This window comes from Stenella coeruleoalba (genome assembly GCF_951394435.1).
Source record: "Stenella coeruleoalba genome assembly, chromosome: 5".
NCBI lineage: Eukaryota > Metazoa > Chordata > Mammalia > Artiodactyla > Delphinidae > Stenella > Stenella coeruleoalba.
This window is the reverse complement of record NC_137150.1, coordinates 97,468,366-97,489,177: the sequence shown is the minus strand read 5'-3', so window position 1 is coordinate 97,489,177 and position 20,812 is coordinate 97,468,366. Positions and strand designations below refer to the sequence as shown.

At 39.2% G+C, this 20,812-nt stretch overlaps 2 protein-coding genes across 5 annotated transcripts in view; one reads left to right on the top strand and one right to left on the bottom strand.

Moving 5' to 3' along the window:
- LOC307186588 (filamin A-interacting protein 1-like) overlaps window positions 1-20,516 on the bottom strand; it is a 67,473-nt gene extending 46,957 nt beyond the window's left edge. For both annotated transcript variants that reach the window (XM_079921884.1, XM_079921883.1), the window contains exon 1: window positions 7,535-20,516. In XM_079921884.1, coding sequence (XP_079778010.1) covers window positions 7,535-7,887 — 353 coding nt within the window. In that variant the 5' untranslated portion in view covers window positions 7,888-20,516. The remainder of the gene's footprint in view (window positions 1-7,534) is intronic.
- CMSS1 (cms1 ribosomal small subunit homolog) overlaps window positions 1-20,812 on the top strand; it is a 379,245-nt gene that overhangs the window by 49,570 nt on the left and 308,863 nt on the right. The gene's annotated exons all lie outside the window — the stretch shown is intronic.

The window sequence follows — 20,812 nt, the reverse complement described above, 5'->3', positions numbered from 1 at the left end:
AATTTACTCTAATTATTATGAGAGCTGAAGAAGGAGAAGTAGAGTTTTGTTCCTCCTGTTCTTGTCACTTTGGAGGAGGGAGAACCACTCAGTGAAGTGAATTCACTTGGAGACAAATTTAAATAAGTCCAGATGGGGGTAAACTAGCCAGAGAATCTTAACTTTGCCTGTGATTCTTTGCATCTTTGTTCAGCCCAGTGAATTTTATGAGACTGTAAGAAGACTCTCGTGAGGCGTAATGTTAGGGGAGATGAGTAGAACCCCAGTCATTTAACAAAGTTGTTCTCATCTTTATCTAAAAGACCTCAGTCTGCCCCATATAGGCAGTTGTATGAAAGCCTGAAGGATAATACTGAACCTCAAACATAATGTGTTTCTTTTAATAAAAAGAGTGTTTAACTCTCTTGATAAAAAATGAATTATTTTTAAAGAATAGATAATCTTCTCATTTGCAGCAAAGGATTACTTTATACAGAACTCCACAGAGTGATTCACCTCCTCTGCCATTCCCAATTAACTGACAAGCCAAGGCTAAGGGACTTACACAGCATCTCACTGCAGGCCATTTGTCTTCAGCAAGAAGGAACTTTCTCATGCTCTCCCCAAGCTCTTAGGCTAAGCAGCTCCATCCTTTTCTTCAAATGTAACAGCAGCAGTCACTTAAGTCTTGTCAGACCAAATGCGATGAATATTTTACATTCCTCTTATAATTTCTGCTCAGAGATTTGTTTTTGTTTTGATTCACTTAAAAGAGAATTTTAAAAAGAGAGAGAAAATTTAGTTCACCTTTAAACTTTTGTTCCAAGACTGGTGGGCCATGAGATATGATAAATCTGGCAGATTTACTCCTGTCAGAGTCGCCCATCTTGAAGGTCTGAGCTCATCTTTTTTTTTTTTTTTTTTTTTTTTTCTGAGCTCATCTTTGCGGCTGCTCTTGGTAGGATGATTTGGATTTTCTCACAGGCTCAAGGGCTATAGTTATGTGAATTTTGCCTCTGGCTTAAGAGTGGACTTTTTCCTCACATTCTTCCCATTTTCTTTAGCTGACTTGTCTCTCTAATGATAGGATCAGTAACTTATATTTTTATATAGTCTTTGACTCTACGTGATCAGAGTTCCCTCAGGGGTTACTGTGCACTATTCTATCCTTACCCAGTGTTGAGAGATACTTACAGTGGATGACATTGTTCCCATTTTTTAGGTTAATGGAAGCCAAGGCTATAGGAGGCTTACGCAGAGAATGGATGGCAGAGCCAAGAAGAGTAGAACTTGATTTACGAACCATTATTCTTACTCTTTAGTCTTAGCATTGAGGTAACACTATTTGTCCATATCAATTTAGTGTCAGTAGTAAACAAGCTTGGAGACTGACTACATTTGTGTTGTATTTTTTTTTTTTTGCGGTACGTGGGCCTCTCACTGTTGTGGCCTCTCCCGTTGTGGAGCAACAGGCTCCGGACGCGCAGGCTCGGCGGCCATGGCTCACGGGCGCAGCCGCTCCGCGGCATGTGGGATCTTCCTGGACCGGGGCACGAACCCGTGTCCCCCTGCATCGGCAGGCGGACTCTCAACCACTGCACCACCAAGGAAGCCCATGTGTTATATATTTTTTTAAAAACAGTCCCACATTGTTTATCTTTATTTTTATGTACAGCTGACCTGTATTATGTATATTGCTTTATCAGTTCATTAAAAAAGAGCCCGAACAGGACAGTGATCAATGATTGGAACCACTGTGCAAGAGCTGCTGATGATCTTAGCCCTTGTCATCAACAAGGTGTTGATGACTAACATAGGTGTAGCTATGTTAGTGACATGGTGTGGTGTGTGGAGAACTTAGTTGCTGGGCTTGTTGTCCTGCCTTGTACTTATAGCACAGTGTCTGGTAGACACTCAGTAAATGTTTGGTGCTGATGAGGAGTTACAAGCCCTAGGCTGGTTTCACAGGTTGACACTGGCGTTACCTAACTTTGAAACTATAGAAAAATTATTCCTTTTCTGTAAAACCTGGCAGATGAATTGACTACCCACAGAAACTTTGGAATCAAAATATATACTTGGGGGCTTCCCTGGTGGTGCAGTGGTTGAGAGTCCGCCTGCCGACGCAGGGGACACGGGTTCGTGCCCCGGTCTGGGAAGATCCCACATGCCGCGGAACGGCTGGGCCCGTGAGCCATGGCCGCTGAGCCTGCGCGTCCAGAGCCTGTGCTCCGCAATGGGAGAGGCCACAGCAGTGAGAGGCCGGCATACCGCAAAAAAAAAAAATTAAAAAAAAAAAATATATATACACACATACATACATACTTGGGAAAGGGCAATCTGCTAACTTCTAGTTATTGCAAGGACAAACTGTTTGGACCCCATGAGTGCAATTCCCAGGCGTTCAGCTGAGGCACAGAAATAAGGGAAAAACAGAAGAATACCCTTCATTAAGGACAAAAACACTGCACTCTGTTCTTTCATATTTTGCTTCCCATCCATTTCTTGCCCCAGGGCAATTCACCTGGTACTCATTCACCATCTTTATTCTCATTATTTTGGGAGGACATTAAAGTGAGGTAGATGGAGGTGGGTAGACAGAGAAGCATCTGACTTGAAATCTGCCTACACAACACATACTGTATAGTAAAAGCAGATTTCACTGCCTCGACTTCATCTGAGCCTAATTCGTTTTCTGGTTTTTGTGTTTTATATGTCAATTCTATGTAGTTACTTCAAATAGTGGCAGAGACTTGTTTTGAGCTCCTGAACAAAATCTAGAAGAAGGGGCCCTTCCTAACCCACTGTTTCCAGAAATACTCTTTTCTTACCAAATAAGAAGCTTCCAGGGTATAATTTATTCATATATTTATCCAATACCCTTCTTGGCCTGGTGACATACCTACTAACTATAGCTAGGTGTTTTTCCAGGTGCTAGGGATAAAGTTGGTAGCAAAACTGACCTTCAAGGAGTTTACAGTCCAGTAGACAGACGATAAACAAGCCGTTAATGTATAATTTAATGTCATGTAGCAATGCATGGTATGAAGCAAAGTAAAGCAGGTAAGTATCTCCAGGAGCTTATAGCCCACAGTGACTTCCTGTAAAGTTTTTGGGAGGGTTTTTTTTGTTTTTTGGGTTTTTTTTTTGTTTTTTACATGGGCCTCTCACTGTTGTGGCCTCTCCCGTTGCGGAGCACAGGCTCCGGACACGCAGGCTCAGCGGCCATGGCTCACGGGCCCAGCCGCTCTGTGGCATGTGGGATCCTCCCGGACCGGGGCACGAACCCGTGTCCCCTGCATCGGCAGGCGGATTCCCAACCACTGCGCCACCAGGGAAGCCCAGGGAGGGTTGTTTTAAAGGCACTGATTCACTGAGTTTTGAAAGGGAACCTACTAGCTGGGGAGGTCTAGGGAATGCAGAATGCTTGTAGTTGGAAGACGCTACGAAGAGGTCACTTGTCAAGTTAGTGGATCAGACGTAAATGGCTTTAACTATAACTGTAGAGCATACACTCTTTGCAGGGCACCTCTCAGCTTTTAGGCAGAGAGTGAGCTTTGCCGTCCAGAGGACCTTTAAGTACATTTATTATTTGTTTTCTTTGTCCTCCCTTTATCACCTCCCTTCCATTGTAGCCTGGTTGAACTGTATTGATTTTCACCTCCCTCCTTTCCCTTTGTCTTCTTACTGCTTGTACTTATTAACAAGAACTTTGAACCTTTCTACTTTCTTTTTTTTTTTAATGGGTTTTATATCCAAATTAACACCTATAGTACCAAGGCTTCTTCTGGGGCTTCTGTTCTCATCTCTTCCTACCATTAATTTAAGGAGAAACCAAAGGCTATAGCCCAAGAATGCAGGGGGCCCTGGCTCTGCCTCTGAGTAGCTCTGTGTCTCTGAGGTAAGTCACACTGTAGACATCAGTTTCTTCTGCAGGGTGATGCATTTGGATCAGATGGCCTCCAAGGCCTCTTCCAGCTATAAAGTTCTGTGGACATTTCCTGTCAGGTCTGTGTCAGTGTGCGTGTACACTCTCTGGGGCCTGGGGCATCCCACTGTCCATAAAGAACTTACCAAGGCACTTCTCAAACTCACACCTGTGGGACTGAGTGTTTGCTATTCTGACAAAATATACACTCTTACTGATAATGACTGTGCTCTAGGCTAGAATCAGTAGTTACCATAAACAGAAACAAGGTGTTTGCACTTCTACCTGTCCCAATGATAGCTACACTTACCTACTTACTCTTGCACATACCTCATCACCCATCCCCCCACACACAAATGTATCATTTCCAAAGCTAGTCATTAAAAAAGTATAATTGTATCTTTAAGAGTTAATCTTATTTTGGAACCAGTAGGGCATAGGAATGTGAGGATGGTCAGACTGGAGAAAAAAATGCTGCTAATGTTTTACCCTCTGTTCTTGGGCTCAGAATGAAAACTGCTGCTGTCCTATCTAATCTGCTAAATTAGAATCTCATGGAACAAGCATGAAAAGGGAGTCCTTCTCCCATATCTGAAAAAGAACCAAGCAACTTTCCTTGGAGAGCCTTCCCATTTTTACTTGCCCAGCTTTCCCAGTCGGAGGTAATGTTAATGCAGAAGAAGGCCAGGGAGAGAAAATCTCAACTCTGTTTTTAAGAAGAGGAATATAGGAGGTTTTAGAACTGTGTTGGTGATGATCTGCTAGGAATTAGTCTACCTCACACTCGAAGTAGAAACTGGCCAGAGGAATTTCTAAGATTCTTTGCAGCACACATTAAACATAAGTGATTGAGTTGGTGGCCCTAGTGATGGCAAAGGCAGCCATAGAAATACTTCTTTGAAAGTTTGTGATGCTTGCTGAATATGCAGAGTCTCTTCATCTTTAAATCCTTATTTAAACATAATTTACAGAAACTAAATCAGTTTATATTGAAGCTAAATTCACAGTCAAATGCAAATTAACTAAACTCTAAAAATCATTTAAAATTAATGATATGCCCAAGAGGATAAGGTGTGTTAGATTTTTCAAAGATAATGACTGGCTGTGTGGGTAACAGATCTCAGTTCTTGAAGCAGGTTGAGACCAATATTGCTTTACATCCTTTGATTATTACTTTACAATATCCAGTCTTTTATAAACAGTTCTCTTCCTGCCCCACTTCCTTTTTCCCTTTAATAGGAGGCTGTATTTTTTTTTTCTCTATTCACCTTGTAAAAGCATTCACTTTGCCCTGAAGCACTAGATATAAACAGAACATGACCTAAGAACAATTAATGGAATTTTGCTCTTCTCCCCCATTTTCACTTTCTTTACCTCAAAATCCATTTATTGTCAAAGGCACTTTTTTGGAGGGGAAGAGGTAGCAGAGAACCCTAAAGCAAAGTTCATAGCATTTTGAGAAGGCAGATTAATGGGAATTGCAAGTGGACTTGAAAATTGAGAAGCTCTAAGCTTACTTGTATTTTCATATTGATTGTTACTATAGACTCCATCACAACATTAGGAAAATATCACAAAAATACTAGGGCTTAATGGGTAAGGTTAATCATCATAGAAAGGTAAATGAATTTATTAATTATAAAATTAATATGTGCTTTATCTGGAGATGTAAAAATTCACATTCATTCAATCCAAAACATTTTTTCCATCATGTAAGTTATCCCAAGCACTAAGAAATGCTCACTAAGAGAGGCCACTGTGAGGTAATGTATCCACGATAAATCTTTTTTAACTTTCAATTTTAAAAGGGGTTTTAATGGGTGATTGTTCTTTGAACTACACTTTAAAGTTAATAAATGGAAAAAAGTGTGGACTGTTGAAGTGTGTCACTTAAAATTTTGTTTTAAAATTGATGCTTGCCTGTTTTACAAAAATAAAATGCAGACTCTGGGAAACAGCTGTTAGGGCTTTGATAGAGGTTATGATTTTCAACAGTTGAGCTATAGTTTATGGTACAGATGGTACTTTGGGTATAGCTGAAACAATAATTGATGGTTTCTATTTCCCTCCTCCTCTATTAGATTCAAAAGACTGGAATACCTTTTTCCTTAGATAGGAATTTTTTCAGTTTCCAATTACAGCCTATATCAAATAAACAACTTTTCTATTGCATATTCTGTACTTCTCCACAGTAACCTGGGTGTTGCCCCCTCTTCTCATTATGGTAGGCTTCCCTATATTTGAAATAATAGTTTTGAGGAAATGCTACTTCTCGGTACTAACCTGCAGTTTATAAAGCCTATCTTCAGGCCAAGTAACATATAATTTTTCTTTTAGAATACTAAAACCAAAGCCTTGCATTGCTTCAAACAAAATTAGCAAATAAAACTCCTGTGAAGCAAAAATGGCAGGCACTAATGTCATATACTTTAAAAAACTCAACCACAAGAATTACTAGAAATACAGATATATCCCGAATTTTGAGCAGGTAAAAAACTATGTTTCAAATGATAAGTAAAACATAGGGACTATTTTAAAAGGGAAATAATTCTTTCACACATTTTTTTTCTTAAGTTTGTTTTACAACATATGTTCAGACCAAATAAAGTTTGAGTGATAAATCATTTTTTCATCTCCTATTCCATGGTTTTAAATTTGACATAGCATATTTTGTTTTTAATTCCTCTGCTGATTTTTATTCTGAAAAGTAAAGTAAAATACGTAGATTTTCGGCATCTGCCAATGGTTCAATTATCATACTATAAGGGTTCGTTTATAGCAATAGTCTATCCAGGGTTTAGATGTAACGAATTATGGATCAAAACTCCACTGATTAACAAAATTCTTCTATAGGCTTTACCTTTTAAATTAGTATTTCTACATAATAAGCTATTGTCCAACATGTTACTATAGAGGAACTAGGTTTATCTTTAATTTGCATTGCAGTTTGTCATTTACCCACTGACTGGAGTTGAATTAAAAAGTTAGAACTCAAAACTGTGAGTTACTTTCTTGTACTAATTAACATTTGCTTTTAAGACAGAATAGCGATTGTAGGATTTTTTGAAGCTTAAGAAGTGCTTTACTTTTTAAGTTAGATTCATCCTAATTACAAGATGTATTCCTAACAGGGGTTTTCTAGTTTTTTATATGAAGATTTACAAAAGAGGGAGGGCATTGCGGGGGGGGGGGGGGGGGACAAATCCACTACCTTGTGGTAGTGTTTCGCACTGTGCTCTTATAAGACTTAAAGGAGTTTGAGCCCTAGGAGAGGTAAGATCAGGAGATAGAGTTGTTGTAGTACAATATACTCTCCCCACCCTTTCCCCAAAGATTTCTCAATACAGGCAGGATACCATGTATAGCTTACTTGGAAGGCGTCTGTAATATATAGTCATCCCTCACCTCTCTACATTTCAAATTAAATCCCAAATCTGTTTTCTCTATCGGAGAAAACTTTTCAGGTTTTGTGTGAGTTGGGAAAGGTTTTGAACCTAGAGTTCATTGGACGCGCTTTTCGAAACCTGTCCAGTTCGTGATGCTGATAACTTTAAAAGCCACCTACAGACTGCCTAGCTCTCAGACAGCAATCCCCTTGCTGGAGCTGAGCGGCTCTCCCGGGCTTACCTGAGTCGCCTGCGCTGGGGCCGGGCGGGGGCCGGGCGGGGGCCGCAGTCTCGCGGCGCTGCGAGCGGGCTGTGCGCGCTCCAGGAGTCGCCCGAACAATGCGAGCGGGGCGCCGAGCGCGCCCGGCCTATGGGCGTTACGTCACTGCGCTGCCTTATAAGGAGCTCCGCGTGTGCGGCGCGGGCGGCGGGGGCGCCGCTGACAGCCAGATCCGCGGCGGCGGCGCTGCATCGCGCCCCGGCTCCGCCGACGCTCGGACCGTGTGAACGCACAGTCGGTCCCGGCTCCCCGCGGAGGGGAATGGGCGGCGGGCCGGGGACGCTGGCGCCCTCCTGCCGGGCTAATCGAGTCATTGGGGGTCAGGGTTGATCCGCTTGTAACTTTTCTCCCTCTGGGGCTCTAAAGCTTCTGTTATTGCTTGGGATTCTTAAATACACATCATGTTATTCTTATTTATACTTTAGTAAATACGTTTTTGTTACATTTGTTTTTTGATTGCTGGGGAAGAAGGCGGCAGAGGGAAGCCAGAAGTCTCAGTCTCTTTTTTTTTTTGGAGACATCTCCGGGAGTGATTTAGACTTCAAACCTTCTCTTTCCTCTTTGTAAAGAGTAGGGGTCCTCAGAGGATAGTATTTTATTTCCTGATGATGTAACTACCAAACAATTCTTCAAGTGGTGATGGGAAGGCCAGATGAAATCTTATTTTTTCAGTGTTTTTCCTGAGAGAACCTCCTTGTTCCTCATTTCTGCATGCCTGTGTTTTAACGAAAGTAGTTAAAACTAATCAGTTTATATGGCAGGGAAAATATTTATTAAAGAAATTTAATGTTTTGTGCAGTACTTTCAAGACAAAGTATAAAAATAGAACTTTAGAATCAGTTTTAATTCATCTGTTCTTTTCTACCAGCACACAAAATAAAACAAAATAAAAAAGACCTGAGAAGAAAAAAGAAACTGACGAAATATGACTGAATTAAGCCTGTTACCCTTTACTAGGGGGCAGATTTACTTGTATAAATACTTTTTTTTGTAAATGAGAATTAGCCTCCTAATTGCTTTGCACAGCAATAAGAGAAGTAATCTCTAAAGTCCTAGCCAACTATATGAATCTGCTAAGTAAATTAGAGACGTGGCTGCCTCATTTGTGAGTTTCAAATAAACTGAGTAGTTTAAATAACTTGAGTCTATTTAATTTTTAAAATTACATTAAAATAGGATTGCTTCCTATTATAATGTACATGTCTGTAGAATTATTGTTTCCATATGTTTTGTCAAACAGAAATAATGAAAATAGTCTGCCTGTTTCTTTTCTTTAGTGTGGAGTAGAGAAAGACTGGTTGCAGAGAATTTATAGTTAGCAAAAATGACATGGCGAAAAGATGCAGGGCACAAAAATAAACATGTATCATCTTTAATAAACTGTGGGCTCACTTTAACAGTTCTTTCAGATCACTCTACCTGTCTACTGAGATGTGTATTAAACTAACCCCTGCTTTTTGTATATACTGTTTTAAGAGAAGTGAATGATTATACTCTTCAGCTGAACTTAAGTTTTAATATTTGATTTGCAGTTTCGTATTAACATTTTAGATGTTGGTTTGTTAAATACACTTATGAAGTGTATTTAAATATTTTTAGTCTCCTATGCTTGCCTTGTACTGATTAAATATCCTTTGAGATTTTTATACTAGCTTTGATTTATTACAAGTGAGATAAAATGACTGTTATGAAAGTTGTATGAAGCATAAACACCTGAATCTCAGCTCCAAACTGGTAACATAAAGCACCTCTACCCAAAGCTAGCATTTTTGTAACTTGTTCTGCCTCCTTTCCCCTCTGATGGATACAGAGGCTTCCTAACATTTGACACTACCGTTTATTTCTTTCTTATACTTTTGTACTCATGCTTTGCATTTATGTTCATGCTTTTGACTTCCCAGTTTCCCTGTAAAATATGTCAGTATTATTTCCTCCTTTTCTTTAGGTGAAGTAACTGAAGACTAGAGAAGTTAAATGGCTAAAAGACTTGTCTAGGGTTCTCGAAGCAAGAGAAAAGAAGATTAGTACTCCTACTTCCAGAGTTCCTTGCCTGTGCTCTTAACTCGCTGAAGCACTGGCCTCTGAAACAGCTATGACTCAGCGTTCCAGCTGAGGTCATGGTATGTGGCCACTCTCTTCAGGAATCAATAATAACTCTCATTTGTTGAGCTTTTAGTTCATACCAGTCACTGTGCTTAATGCTCTACATGCACTCCCATCATTTAATCTGCATAACACATTTTGAGGTGGTTTTATCCATACTTTTCAGATGATGAAACACATTTGGAAGGGTAAAATTGCTTGACCAAGGTCATACTGCTGGTAAAGTAATGAAAGCAAAAAATTGAACCAGTGTTATTATATATACAGCCTTAGTCTTGTCTTCTGTTAAGGATTTGCTCAGAATCTCTCAGAGGTGTTGCTAGTAAAGAAATATTCTGATTTAACTGAGAAGTTTGTGTCTTTATTTTTCAGACTGATGTTGAACTAGGAGAACTAAAACTCACACTCTTCGTAGGCCACACACCAGAGCCACCCTGACTGTGTGCTGAATAACCCTAGGGAGTGTTGTTTACATTGGAGACATTGTGGATTTGTATATTTACTAAGATCGTTTTCTTGAGGATGTTGGCAACATGTTCTAATAAAGATAGAATATTATAAAAATTTTCCAACAGATGAAAGTCAAAGGTCTTGAAGAAGCGGAATCTTTATCTAACTGACACAAGGGCACCCTGGGTCTTGTATTGAACACTCCAGCCAGCCATTGGCATTGTGCTCCACTGGCCACATGAGTAGATTTTTATCTGCTTTCCTTTTCCTATCAACATTCTCTTTGCAATGCAATTTTTGTTCTCTTAGCTTCTGACATATATTTATTATGAAAAGAATAGAGTTATGACCATTGTGCCTCAGTCTTGGCTGAAAAAGTTTTACTTCCCTTTTTACTGAAAATTTTACTATCCAGTTGCTATATGACTCTTCTCATTTTATAATGAGAATATAAGTATACCTGCAAATAAGTATACCTGCAAATAAAAGTCCTTTCTACAACTAGTAAGCTGAATTTATGATCTAAATCAGCAATAGTTTTAAGTTATCATTTGGAAATGGCACAAAGGAATTTTTCTACCAAGCTAATTGCTTTCTAATGCAGAAGAAGGGTTTGTAGGTGACAAGGCTGGAAACTAGGATGTATCCATTTGATTGAATGGTATGAGGTCTCTTTTGTTAGATAGCCCAAAACAGTTGAATATCAGCAGTTTCCCATGGTTTAAGCTATTGCCAGGAGGTTATTACAATGGCCACAGCAACCAATGTTAGTAGTAGTGTCCACAATTATTTAACTGTTTTAAAATAACGTTAATGTGTTACTAAGCATGTCAGAGCCAGTTTCTCTTTGTGAAGTGACTGCTCTTATTTTCTTTCTTGTCCTGTCTCCCTGCCTTTGTTTCTTCTTGTGACTGGTAAAGTCTTTTGGTCATCTGAATAAGTGCCAGAGAAGCAGTATTCATAATTAGCTGAACCTTTTCTAGAGCCGCCCACAATTTTTACTATTGGTTCTTTCATCAGGTAAGTGGCAGTGTGCACTGCTCTCTGGAAGCTCTGCTGCAAGCTTTGGGATGGTAACACTCACTTGGCATGTGACATGTTTGCTCCTTTGCCTCTAAAAGAGTATATGTGGAAACACTATAACATGCAAAGAAAAACAGCAATTCTTATTATGAGCGTGGTGCTGTTATGAGAAGCTGAACAGAGAGGGGATATAGATCCAGTATGGCATGGGGAGAGGCAGAATGCTGTGGTCCTTCATTGCATCAGCCAGTAGTTGGATTGGCCAGAGTGTGAGCCTTTGGTGCTAAGATATTCCTCCTGACAGAACATTCTAACATCTCATGCACAGACTTCTTGAAAAACGGCTTTGCCTCTGAGCATTGGGCAAGCCTGCTGTAGATGTGGAACTGATCACTTCTCTGCTTCTACACAATTTTGGAGGAAGGCTAAAGAGACTGAGCACCACAGGTGGGCAACTGTGGAACATAGAACCAAAAGGAAAGTCTGAGGGTGAAAGCAGCTTCTCTCCATGCCAGGGACAATCAGTTTTCTAACCTACCTCTTCCTTTCACTCTTCTTTCTGTTCCCCAAGTGATATCTGCCTCGCTCTGTACACATAAATGCCTTCATGAAATATACCACATCCCCAGGCAGCACAGCACTTACACTACGCACCGAGAGCTTAACCAGCAGTTAATGGGCTGTAGTGAATTTGAATTTACATACAGACTGTCTCACTCTTACCTGCAGCCCAGATCTCCTGTCCCAGGCCTCCATAGTCCTTGACGTTTCCAGAGGCTCCTCAACTATTCCTATTCTTACTTTAGCAGACTTTGATTTTATAAAGGTACCAATCCCCTTGAGAGTTAACTTGGGCTGATAGCAACAGTGTCAGTGGTAATGTTAGGGAATGGGAAGCCCTTTATTAACATTAAAATGAATGCTATTTTGTGGCTTTAAAAATTAACTTAAAAATAGTTCAGTGCCCATGTCATAATTTGGAAAATGCAGAAAAGTCAAAAAGACATTTTACAACTAGTTCTACCACATGAATACTGCCAACTATTAACAATTCCATGTACTATGTTTCCTTTTGGTCTTTTTCTAAGCATTTGTAAAGCATAATTGTTTTCATACTTTGGGCCATAATTGTGTATTGTTTCTTTTTACCTTTTTATATTAATGTTCCTGGCTTTTCTGTAGCTATCGGGTCATTTAAAAGCATATATTTGCATATTTTCCCTAGAAATGGTGGTCATAAAGCCAACCACTGACATCACCATGGTTTTTCTTTAACAAATGAAACAAGGAAGTCCATATTTAATGGAGACTTTTCTGTTGATCAGAGACCTCCTATTCTTGGTTTACGTGGGATGCTATGAGTTGACTATAGGACTCTAGTGAGCATGCCAGTAGGTGAGCAGAATGACTTGGGGAGAATGAAGGATTGATAATATGACATCACCATAAGATTATTAAATGAGAAGCAGGAAAAGCCTGCTATTTAGGTCCAGTCCATTTGCTTATTTATTCCTGCAAACATTTTGTGTTTCCTTGGTAACTAATAATAGTTTTGTGAAATTGTTGAACTCACAAGTATTGCTGCAAGAGTAAAAAAAAATCCTTGAATCACAGAAATTAGATGGAAGAGACCTATTAGGTCATCTTCTTTGTCCCTTGCAAGTACAGATTGTTCTTAATACTTTGTTCAGTCCATTTTTTTTAAAGGGACCTTGTAAACTAGTTGGTATTCCATGTCTTTTTTAAGTAATGCGTTTTAAAAGAAACTACTCTGACAGCTTTTTCTGTATAGTTGTGGAGCTTGATTTCAGGCTAAATATAAAGGAGGAAGACCTATGGGTTCAAAGTACAATTGGGGACTTCCGTGGTGGCGCAGTGGTTAAGAATCCACCTGCCAATGCAGTCGACACGGGTTTGATCCCTGGTCTGAGAAGATCCCACAAGCTGCAGAGCAACTAAGCCCATGTGCCACAACTACTGAGCCTGCGCTCTAGAGCCCGCGAGCCACAACTGCTGAAGCCCATGTGCCTAGAGCCCGTGCTCTGCAACAAGAGAAGCCACAGCAATGAGAAGCCCGCGCACCACAACGAAGAGTAGACCCCGCTCACCTCCACTAGAGAAAGCCTGCGCGCAGTGACAAAGACCCAACGCAGCCAAAAATAAAATAAATAAAGTACAATTGAACAGGTTTTTTTAGTTGGAAGTCATTGGGACAGTTTAGGATGTTATTGGAATAGTTGGCCAACTAAGGGTGAAACAGATGGGTGAGTTGACTTTATGTTTTCTTTTATCATTGGAAACTCAAATATAACAATGCATGAGGATAAACTGTTAATCATATAAACTCATTGAAATGGATCTAGAAGGCCTAAGGAAATAAAGCATTTAGGAAGTAAAAAAAAAAAAAAGTGAGAGTAAAATGGTTCATTCTAAGGTTATTTTTATGAAAGAGACATTTTATGCTCTTCCCTCCTGTCCCTGATTCTGCTTTGTCCATTATTTATAGTTGATTATTACTTGATATGAAGGTGGCTTCTAGTTGTAAAATCCTTTCCCTCAGTCAGGCAACTTTTTCAAAACCCCAGAAAGACAGAATAAAACTATCTCACAGAGCAGTCAGTGATGGTTTTATAGACTAAATGCTTCACTTCCCTACATTATGGCTAAAGATGTCTCCACTGGGAAAAATGACGAACAAATTAAGAAATAAGAAATGTGCTTTGAGTTTTATTACGAAGGATAATCATTTTATAAAATCACATTTTATAGTGTAAAAGGCCTTAAAAAACATCTACGCTCCTTATTACCACTCTTTGTTCTCCCTTTTTAAGTAGATGACATAGTTGGATCTTGGAGAGGTTAAAAGGACTTGCCCCAAGGTCAAACAGTACATTGCTGATCCAGCCACTATGTTTTATGGGTCTGCATGTCTCTGCTGGGAAACTTGAAAAATCAAAAATGGCTAATTAAGCAATGTGATTAGAACTGTCAAAAAGAATGTGTCTGAAATCCTAATTAATATTAGTGTAATGTACCTAGGTTTATACTAACCACGGAACTAATTTGGAACATTAATGAGCAAGTTATCCACTTTATGGATTAAAAATGCAATATTTTTGTTGCATTTCTTTTATTTATTTTTAAAAATTTATTTATCTTTTTTTTTTTTTTTTTTTTTTGGCTGCGTTGGGTCTTAGTTGCTATGCGCGGGCTTTCATTTTAGTTGCAGTGAGCTGGGGCTGCTCTTTGTTGCGGTGCGCAGGCCTCTCATTAAGGTGGCTTCTCTTGTTGCAGAGTACGGGCTCTAGGTGTGCGGGCTTCAGTAGTTGTGGCACATGGGCTCAGTAGTTGTGGCTTGCAGGCTCTAGAGCACAGGCTCAGTAGTTGTGGTGCACAGGCTTAGTTGCTCCGTGGCATGTGGGATCTTCCCGGACCAGGGCTCAAACCCATGTCCCCTGCATTGGCAGGCGGATTCTTAACCACTGCAACACCAGGGAAGCCCTGTTGCATTTCTTTTAAATTAAAGATCTGGTAATCAACTCAAGCCACCAAGGTTGGTAATGGGTTGACAACTCTGGTCAAAAATTTAATGGAGAGATCTGAGCTTTTAATATTAATTCTGTCACTTAACAACATTGTCTTGCATGCTTGCCAATTGGTTATTCTGTATATGAGAAATCTTTTTATAATTTATGCCACTAGGCATCCAATTTACATCATAAAATACAGGTTCAAGTTCGGGAGGGAGGTCAAAAGTCTTGTGTTCACCCTTAAATTGAAATATCTCTCCAGTGAGAATTTCACCGTTCTTCTGGGAGTTGGTACATACACAGTCAAGTTGTCATTAGTCAGAGCTGAAGAGCTCCAGCGATTTGTTACTTCCTCAACAAGTCCATTCCATTCCGAACTAAAAATTGGCTTCCTCTGACTTCCACTGACATTCCTGATCTTTCTGTGGAGCCATACTGAACAAATACATTGCTTTGACATGACAGTTTTTTAAATATTTGAAGACAGTTTGTCCTCAATCATCAGGTGTTCCTATTTGATATAATTTCAGTCCTTTCACACCCCGTGTCTAATGGTTTGGTGCTCAGAATGAACAAGTTACTTCCGAGTATAGTTACTTCCCCTTTATAGACTTATAGACTCTCTATGTATGTGTGTGTGTGAGTGTGTGTGTAAACCTTAATTTTTCGTAGCATTTTAGGCAACCACATCAAACTACTGTGTCATTGAGCTTACTGATCACCAGCCTCCTAATGAACAACCACACACCTAAGTATTTTCATCATGCACTGCTCCCGTGATAATCTGGGTTAATCACTTCTATCCTTTGTTGGTTTTGTTTATATTATATCTTTGTTATAATAACAACAATAATATATAACACATTTATTGTTTAATGGATGCCATGAACTGTATGCTTTACATATAATACCAACTTTGATCCACATAATGACCCAGTGGGATAGATAACTGAGGAACAGAGAGGTGAAGTAACCTGTGAAAGATCACAGAGGAAGTGAAGAGTGGCACCAGGGTTTGAATTGCAGACTGACTTCAGCAACCTCTGGTAGAAATCACACTCAGTGTCTTGTAGTAAAATTTGGTCTTGGGGGTAAACAGTACTAAGCCTGGAGTCATAGAACTTTGTATCTCTCCTATCTGCCACCTACTTCATTATGCTTGCACCATGGGATAGTAGAGTGCGAATGGATCTTGGAGATCACCTGGTCAGCTTCCCTCATCTTATAACTGAATAACTGAAACTGAAACTCAGGCTGTGCAGTAGCCTGTTCAGGGACACGCAGATGGGGCAGAGCTCAGGCCAGTGTGTGATGCCTTTTCTGCTGCAGAACTCTGAAGTGTTTCTGCTTTGTACAGTTTCTTCTCTCTCTTTTCTCTTCTCCTCCCTCCCTTCCCTCTTCTCTTTCCTCCTTCTGTCTTCTCTCCTTCTCTAATTATTTACGTCACTATAAGCATCAAAACAACAGTAACAGTAATAGAAATCATATTGAAAGGATCACTTAAAAATCCTACCATACTGTGTTTTAAACTGTTTTCATTTATTGCCAACTTCTGAATCTGTATGTTCTTTAATCTTTTCAGATTATGACAAAGATTTAAGAATCCTATCAAATATCTTCTTAAAATCCCTCTGACTTAAGTTTCATGGTTCAAAGAAGATTTAAGGAGTGGGAAGGGAAGGGAAAAGAATTGCTGTCATTTATTGAGAGCCTAATATGTGGTGATTATTCTGCCCAGCCCTCTACCTTGATCTTTCAAACCTCCTTCCCTCTCTGTGAGATTCTATCTGAGGACAAGCACAATGCCCTGCACATAGTGGGCATTCCACAAACCTGCTGAATGAGGAAATGACTTCAAAGAAGTGCTTTGGATCCAGCAAGAAAAAGAGATGATGATCATGTACACACTACTCCCACTCATTGACTGTTAGCTTTTGGTCCATTTTATGTGCCATTTATTTCATATCCATGGAGGCAAGTATGTGTGCAGGATAGTGTGTGCAGGATATTTGCAGTGATAGATTTTGGCCTTGTACTTTTAAATCAACATGATACTGATTAAGTCTTGATGTGGAAACTATTCTTTCTTCCATTTAATCAAGTTTCTGTAATTTCCTTGATCACAAATATTATTTGCTAGGGAAATTTCCCCATGGGGGTGTATTTAATCGTGCAGGTAGGGAAAAGCCTGTCATGATAGTGCTCTGACAGCCTGAGGACTTGAGGAGTAAAAACTGCAGGGGCAGAGTTTCTTCCTAACACTTGACTCTTGGCAAAACATAACTTAAAATAGAGCTGGTTTCTTTTTAAATATAGTCAGTTCTAATGAAGACTGATCCAGTTTAGTTCTGAAACACATAGAATCAATTTTCAGTTACCATGAATGGCTCTTGCCCTAGTGATGCCAGAATGTCCATGTTCCAGCTCACTTATTCACACTGAGAATCTGGAGAGTCGTCACTGGTGTCGACTCTGAGTGACCTCAAATTTGGACTCTGAGATTTATCTCCAAGTGCTGATATACTCTGATAAGATTGACAGAAATGATAAGTTTATAATAAGATTGCTTATTTGTCTCATTACTAGTCTGTGCCACTTAGAATATTCTATAAATTAATTTTCAAAACCTATGAATAGCTCAATTATATTTCATTACCTTATCTTTCAATACAAAAATTCAAAGTTCTTTGCTAAATGCAAGTATTTAAAATTAGCACGGGACTTCCCTGGTGGTGCAGTGGTTAAGAATCCGCCTGCCAACGCAGGGGACACGGGTTCGATCCCTGGTCCAGGAAGAAGATCCCACATGCCACGGAGCAACTAAGCCCGTGCGCCACAACCACTGAGCCTGTGCTCTAGAGCCTGCGAGCCACAACTACTGAGCCTGTGCACCACAACTACTAAAGCCTGCACACCTAGAGCCCATGCTCCAGAACAAGAGAAGCTACCTCAATGAGAAGCCCACATACCGCAATGAAGAGTAGCCCCTGCTTACCGCAACTAGAGAAAGCCCACGTGCAGCAACGAAAACCCAATGCAAAGATAAAATAAATAAATGATTTTTAAAATAAAAAAATAAAATTAGCATGAGTTCATGAACTTACATTGGCATTTCATTTCCTCTTTTTAGTATATCAGTAGACTCAAAATATGAAAATGGCTGAGGTGTTGCCTCACCTCTGATAGGTGCTGACTGACTTTTGGTTAAAATTAGACTCTTTCCATCCATCCATCCATCCTCTAACTATGGCTGTTGTTTGCTGAAACCTTGTGGAACATATGTCTAACTCTCTTCCTCTTTCTTCCCTCCTTTTTGCTCATAACCACACATACACTACATGCTACACAAGTACACATTCAGGCTTTTATGTATGCTCACTAACAACTACAAGGGGAAATGAACAATAATAAAATTCAAATTTTTAGATCAGGAATGGAAATCTACTTCCCAAAGGCTATATGTGTTCTCTTTTTGTCCAGTCATTGTGACCTTCAACAACTAATAGCACTTTTTGTGAATGAGGATTATCATCAGTCATTTATGCCAATGTGTTAGTAGCAAGATGGATGGGAGGGGGGTTGGCAGCTGATGCATGGCTTTCGCATGTACAACATTGAAGAATTTTTATGCTCCTGATGGGATGAAAGGGCCTGTGTTCTCCAATTAGGTAGTGCCAGTGAGAAAATATGATGAAAAATCTTGAAAAAAATTAACCTTTGTTCATGATACTTGCTCACTGGAATGGAATTGAGCGAATGAAAAAGATATTACATTTTCCCTTCTAAATTGAAGGATGTGGGATATCAAAGGGAATACTGTTGGGGGGGGCGCTCTTGTGATGACTTATAGGCATAAAGAAGTTAGGCCTAGTCTGCATCCGCCATGTTCTTTTAAGAAGCACTCAACATATATTTGTTGAGCACCTTCTGTGAGTATTTATCACTGTGCTAAGTTCATGGTGACGGGGGTAGAGAGTATAAAGCATGACCCTGCCTAGATTTTGATGGGTAGATAGAAGAAACAAATAAACAAAAGCCAAAAACCAATTAATATGAAATTGGGATGCTGAGTTTGGTGAAGTAAGAATTTTTACAAAAGTATCAGTTAGACTTAGAAATATCTGGGTGGTCTTCATAACAGAGATAAGGTTCATCTGGACCTTGAAGGGTGAGTATGTAATTCCAGGAAGGAGAATGGCAGAGCAAAGGGACCCTGGATTGACTGTAGTCACTGACTGGCTCTTGTTGAGCAGTATGGGGCCCCTGCAGACAGTTGTACAAGTGGTATACATTGCAGCCCTGGAGGAGAGAGTGGTCGCAAAGGGTGGGGCCAGACTATAAATGGGTCTTAAAATTCAAGCAGTGGGGGTTTTAACTTAATGTAGACAGTAGGATGCCATTGGCAGCTTTTGAGCATTTGAGTAACATACTGAAAGCAGTTTTAAGTGGCTTTGTTGGAAAGTTTCTTTTCAGTTGCATATTGAGCTGCAATATCCATAAAATAGAATTAGGAATACTCCAGCCTCGTTATACATTCGTATGTTAATGCTTCTTTTAGGTATAATTCTTGGACAAGTGAGGGTGTGGAGTAGCCTCTAGTGAAAAGTTTTAAAGGTCTTTTCTGAGAATCAAAATAAAATAGATGTATAATGTTTTACTTAAGCAGGAGAATTTCTTTTAGCTTTATTAAAAGAATGGCTCTCTTGAGCCATTTACTTGATAAGTAATTATGATTTATCAAAGCTTCTCCTCAGAGAAAAAGTTGGTAGCTGGGTAAAGATCTCCCAAGGCTGCTCATATCATACACACAAACTCTGAATATGAATGAATGACTTGCCGAATGAATTGGTTTGTTTGTTCGTTTTGATAATGTCCTTTGCAGAGGTACCTGTTTGATCCATTACTTACACTGGAGGAGGTTCTTTATGTTTTAGGTTCACCTTCTTAAGTACTTAGCTATCAGCAATTTTATTTACTGATTGTGGAAGGTAAAGTTGAGAAGAGAATCTTCTCAGAATGCTTTTTGTTGAGACAGACACTTTTATCTTCACTTTTCAACTTCCAGGGAAAAGAAATTCTGTGATTGTCTTCATTGGGTCAGTTCTGAGATTTCATAAATTTCAGTACAAAAAATAGCTTTGCTAAGGACTTTAGTTTGTTTCTTTTTTCCCCGTGGTTTTATTGGGCTTTGATCCCTCTCTTTGGCTCATGAGTTATTTAAAGTTTTGCTTCTTAATTTTTAAGCATATATTTGGGGCAGGAGGGAGAGATCTTTTTGTCACTGATTACGTTATAGTCAGAAAATATGGTCAGTTGTTATCTGCCTTTCGAAGTTTGTTATGATTTGCTTTATGGTCCCACTGTGTTTAGTTTTTGTACAAGTTCCCTATCTGCTTAAAGAGAATGTATATTCTGTAGGAGTTAAGAACATCATCTTCACTACAAATAAACCTTGCTTATTATGTTGTTAAAATCTTCTGTAACCTTGCTGAGTTTTGCCTGCTTGATTTATTAATGACTTAAGAGGTGTGTTAGACTCTTCCGCTGTGGTGGTGGATTAGTCTGTCCTTGTGTTTCTGCCAATTCTTGCTATAGTTATTAGAGACCATATTTTTATGTGCATGTAAGTTCAAACTATTCCTAGAAAATGGAATCTTTTCACATTATATAGTGACTCTTTATAGACGCTTTCCACCTTAAGGTCCCTTTTGTCTCATATTAACATAGTTGTATAACCTTTCTTTTGGTTAGTGGTTGCTTGATGATGTCTCTTTTCCAAACTTTTACTTTCAGTTTTGCTATATTCTTATGTTTGAGTCACTTATGAACAGCATACAGTTGGGAATTATTATTATTGTTAGAACTGTTTTAATCCAATCTGACAATCTTTGTCTTTTAATGTATTTAGTCTATGTTACAGTGATTATTGATGTATTTGGTTTTACTTTTGTCATCTTATTTGATGGTTCTGTTTTTTACCACCTTTTTTGCTGTTGTTTTATCTCATTTCTTGGCTTCTTTTGGATTTTATTTTTATTCATTTTCACCCTCTCTACTTTGGAAGTCATATACTATTTCTATTCTGTTAGGAATTAATTAGCCTATACATTCTACCTCACAAGTTAAATTCTCA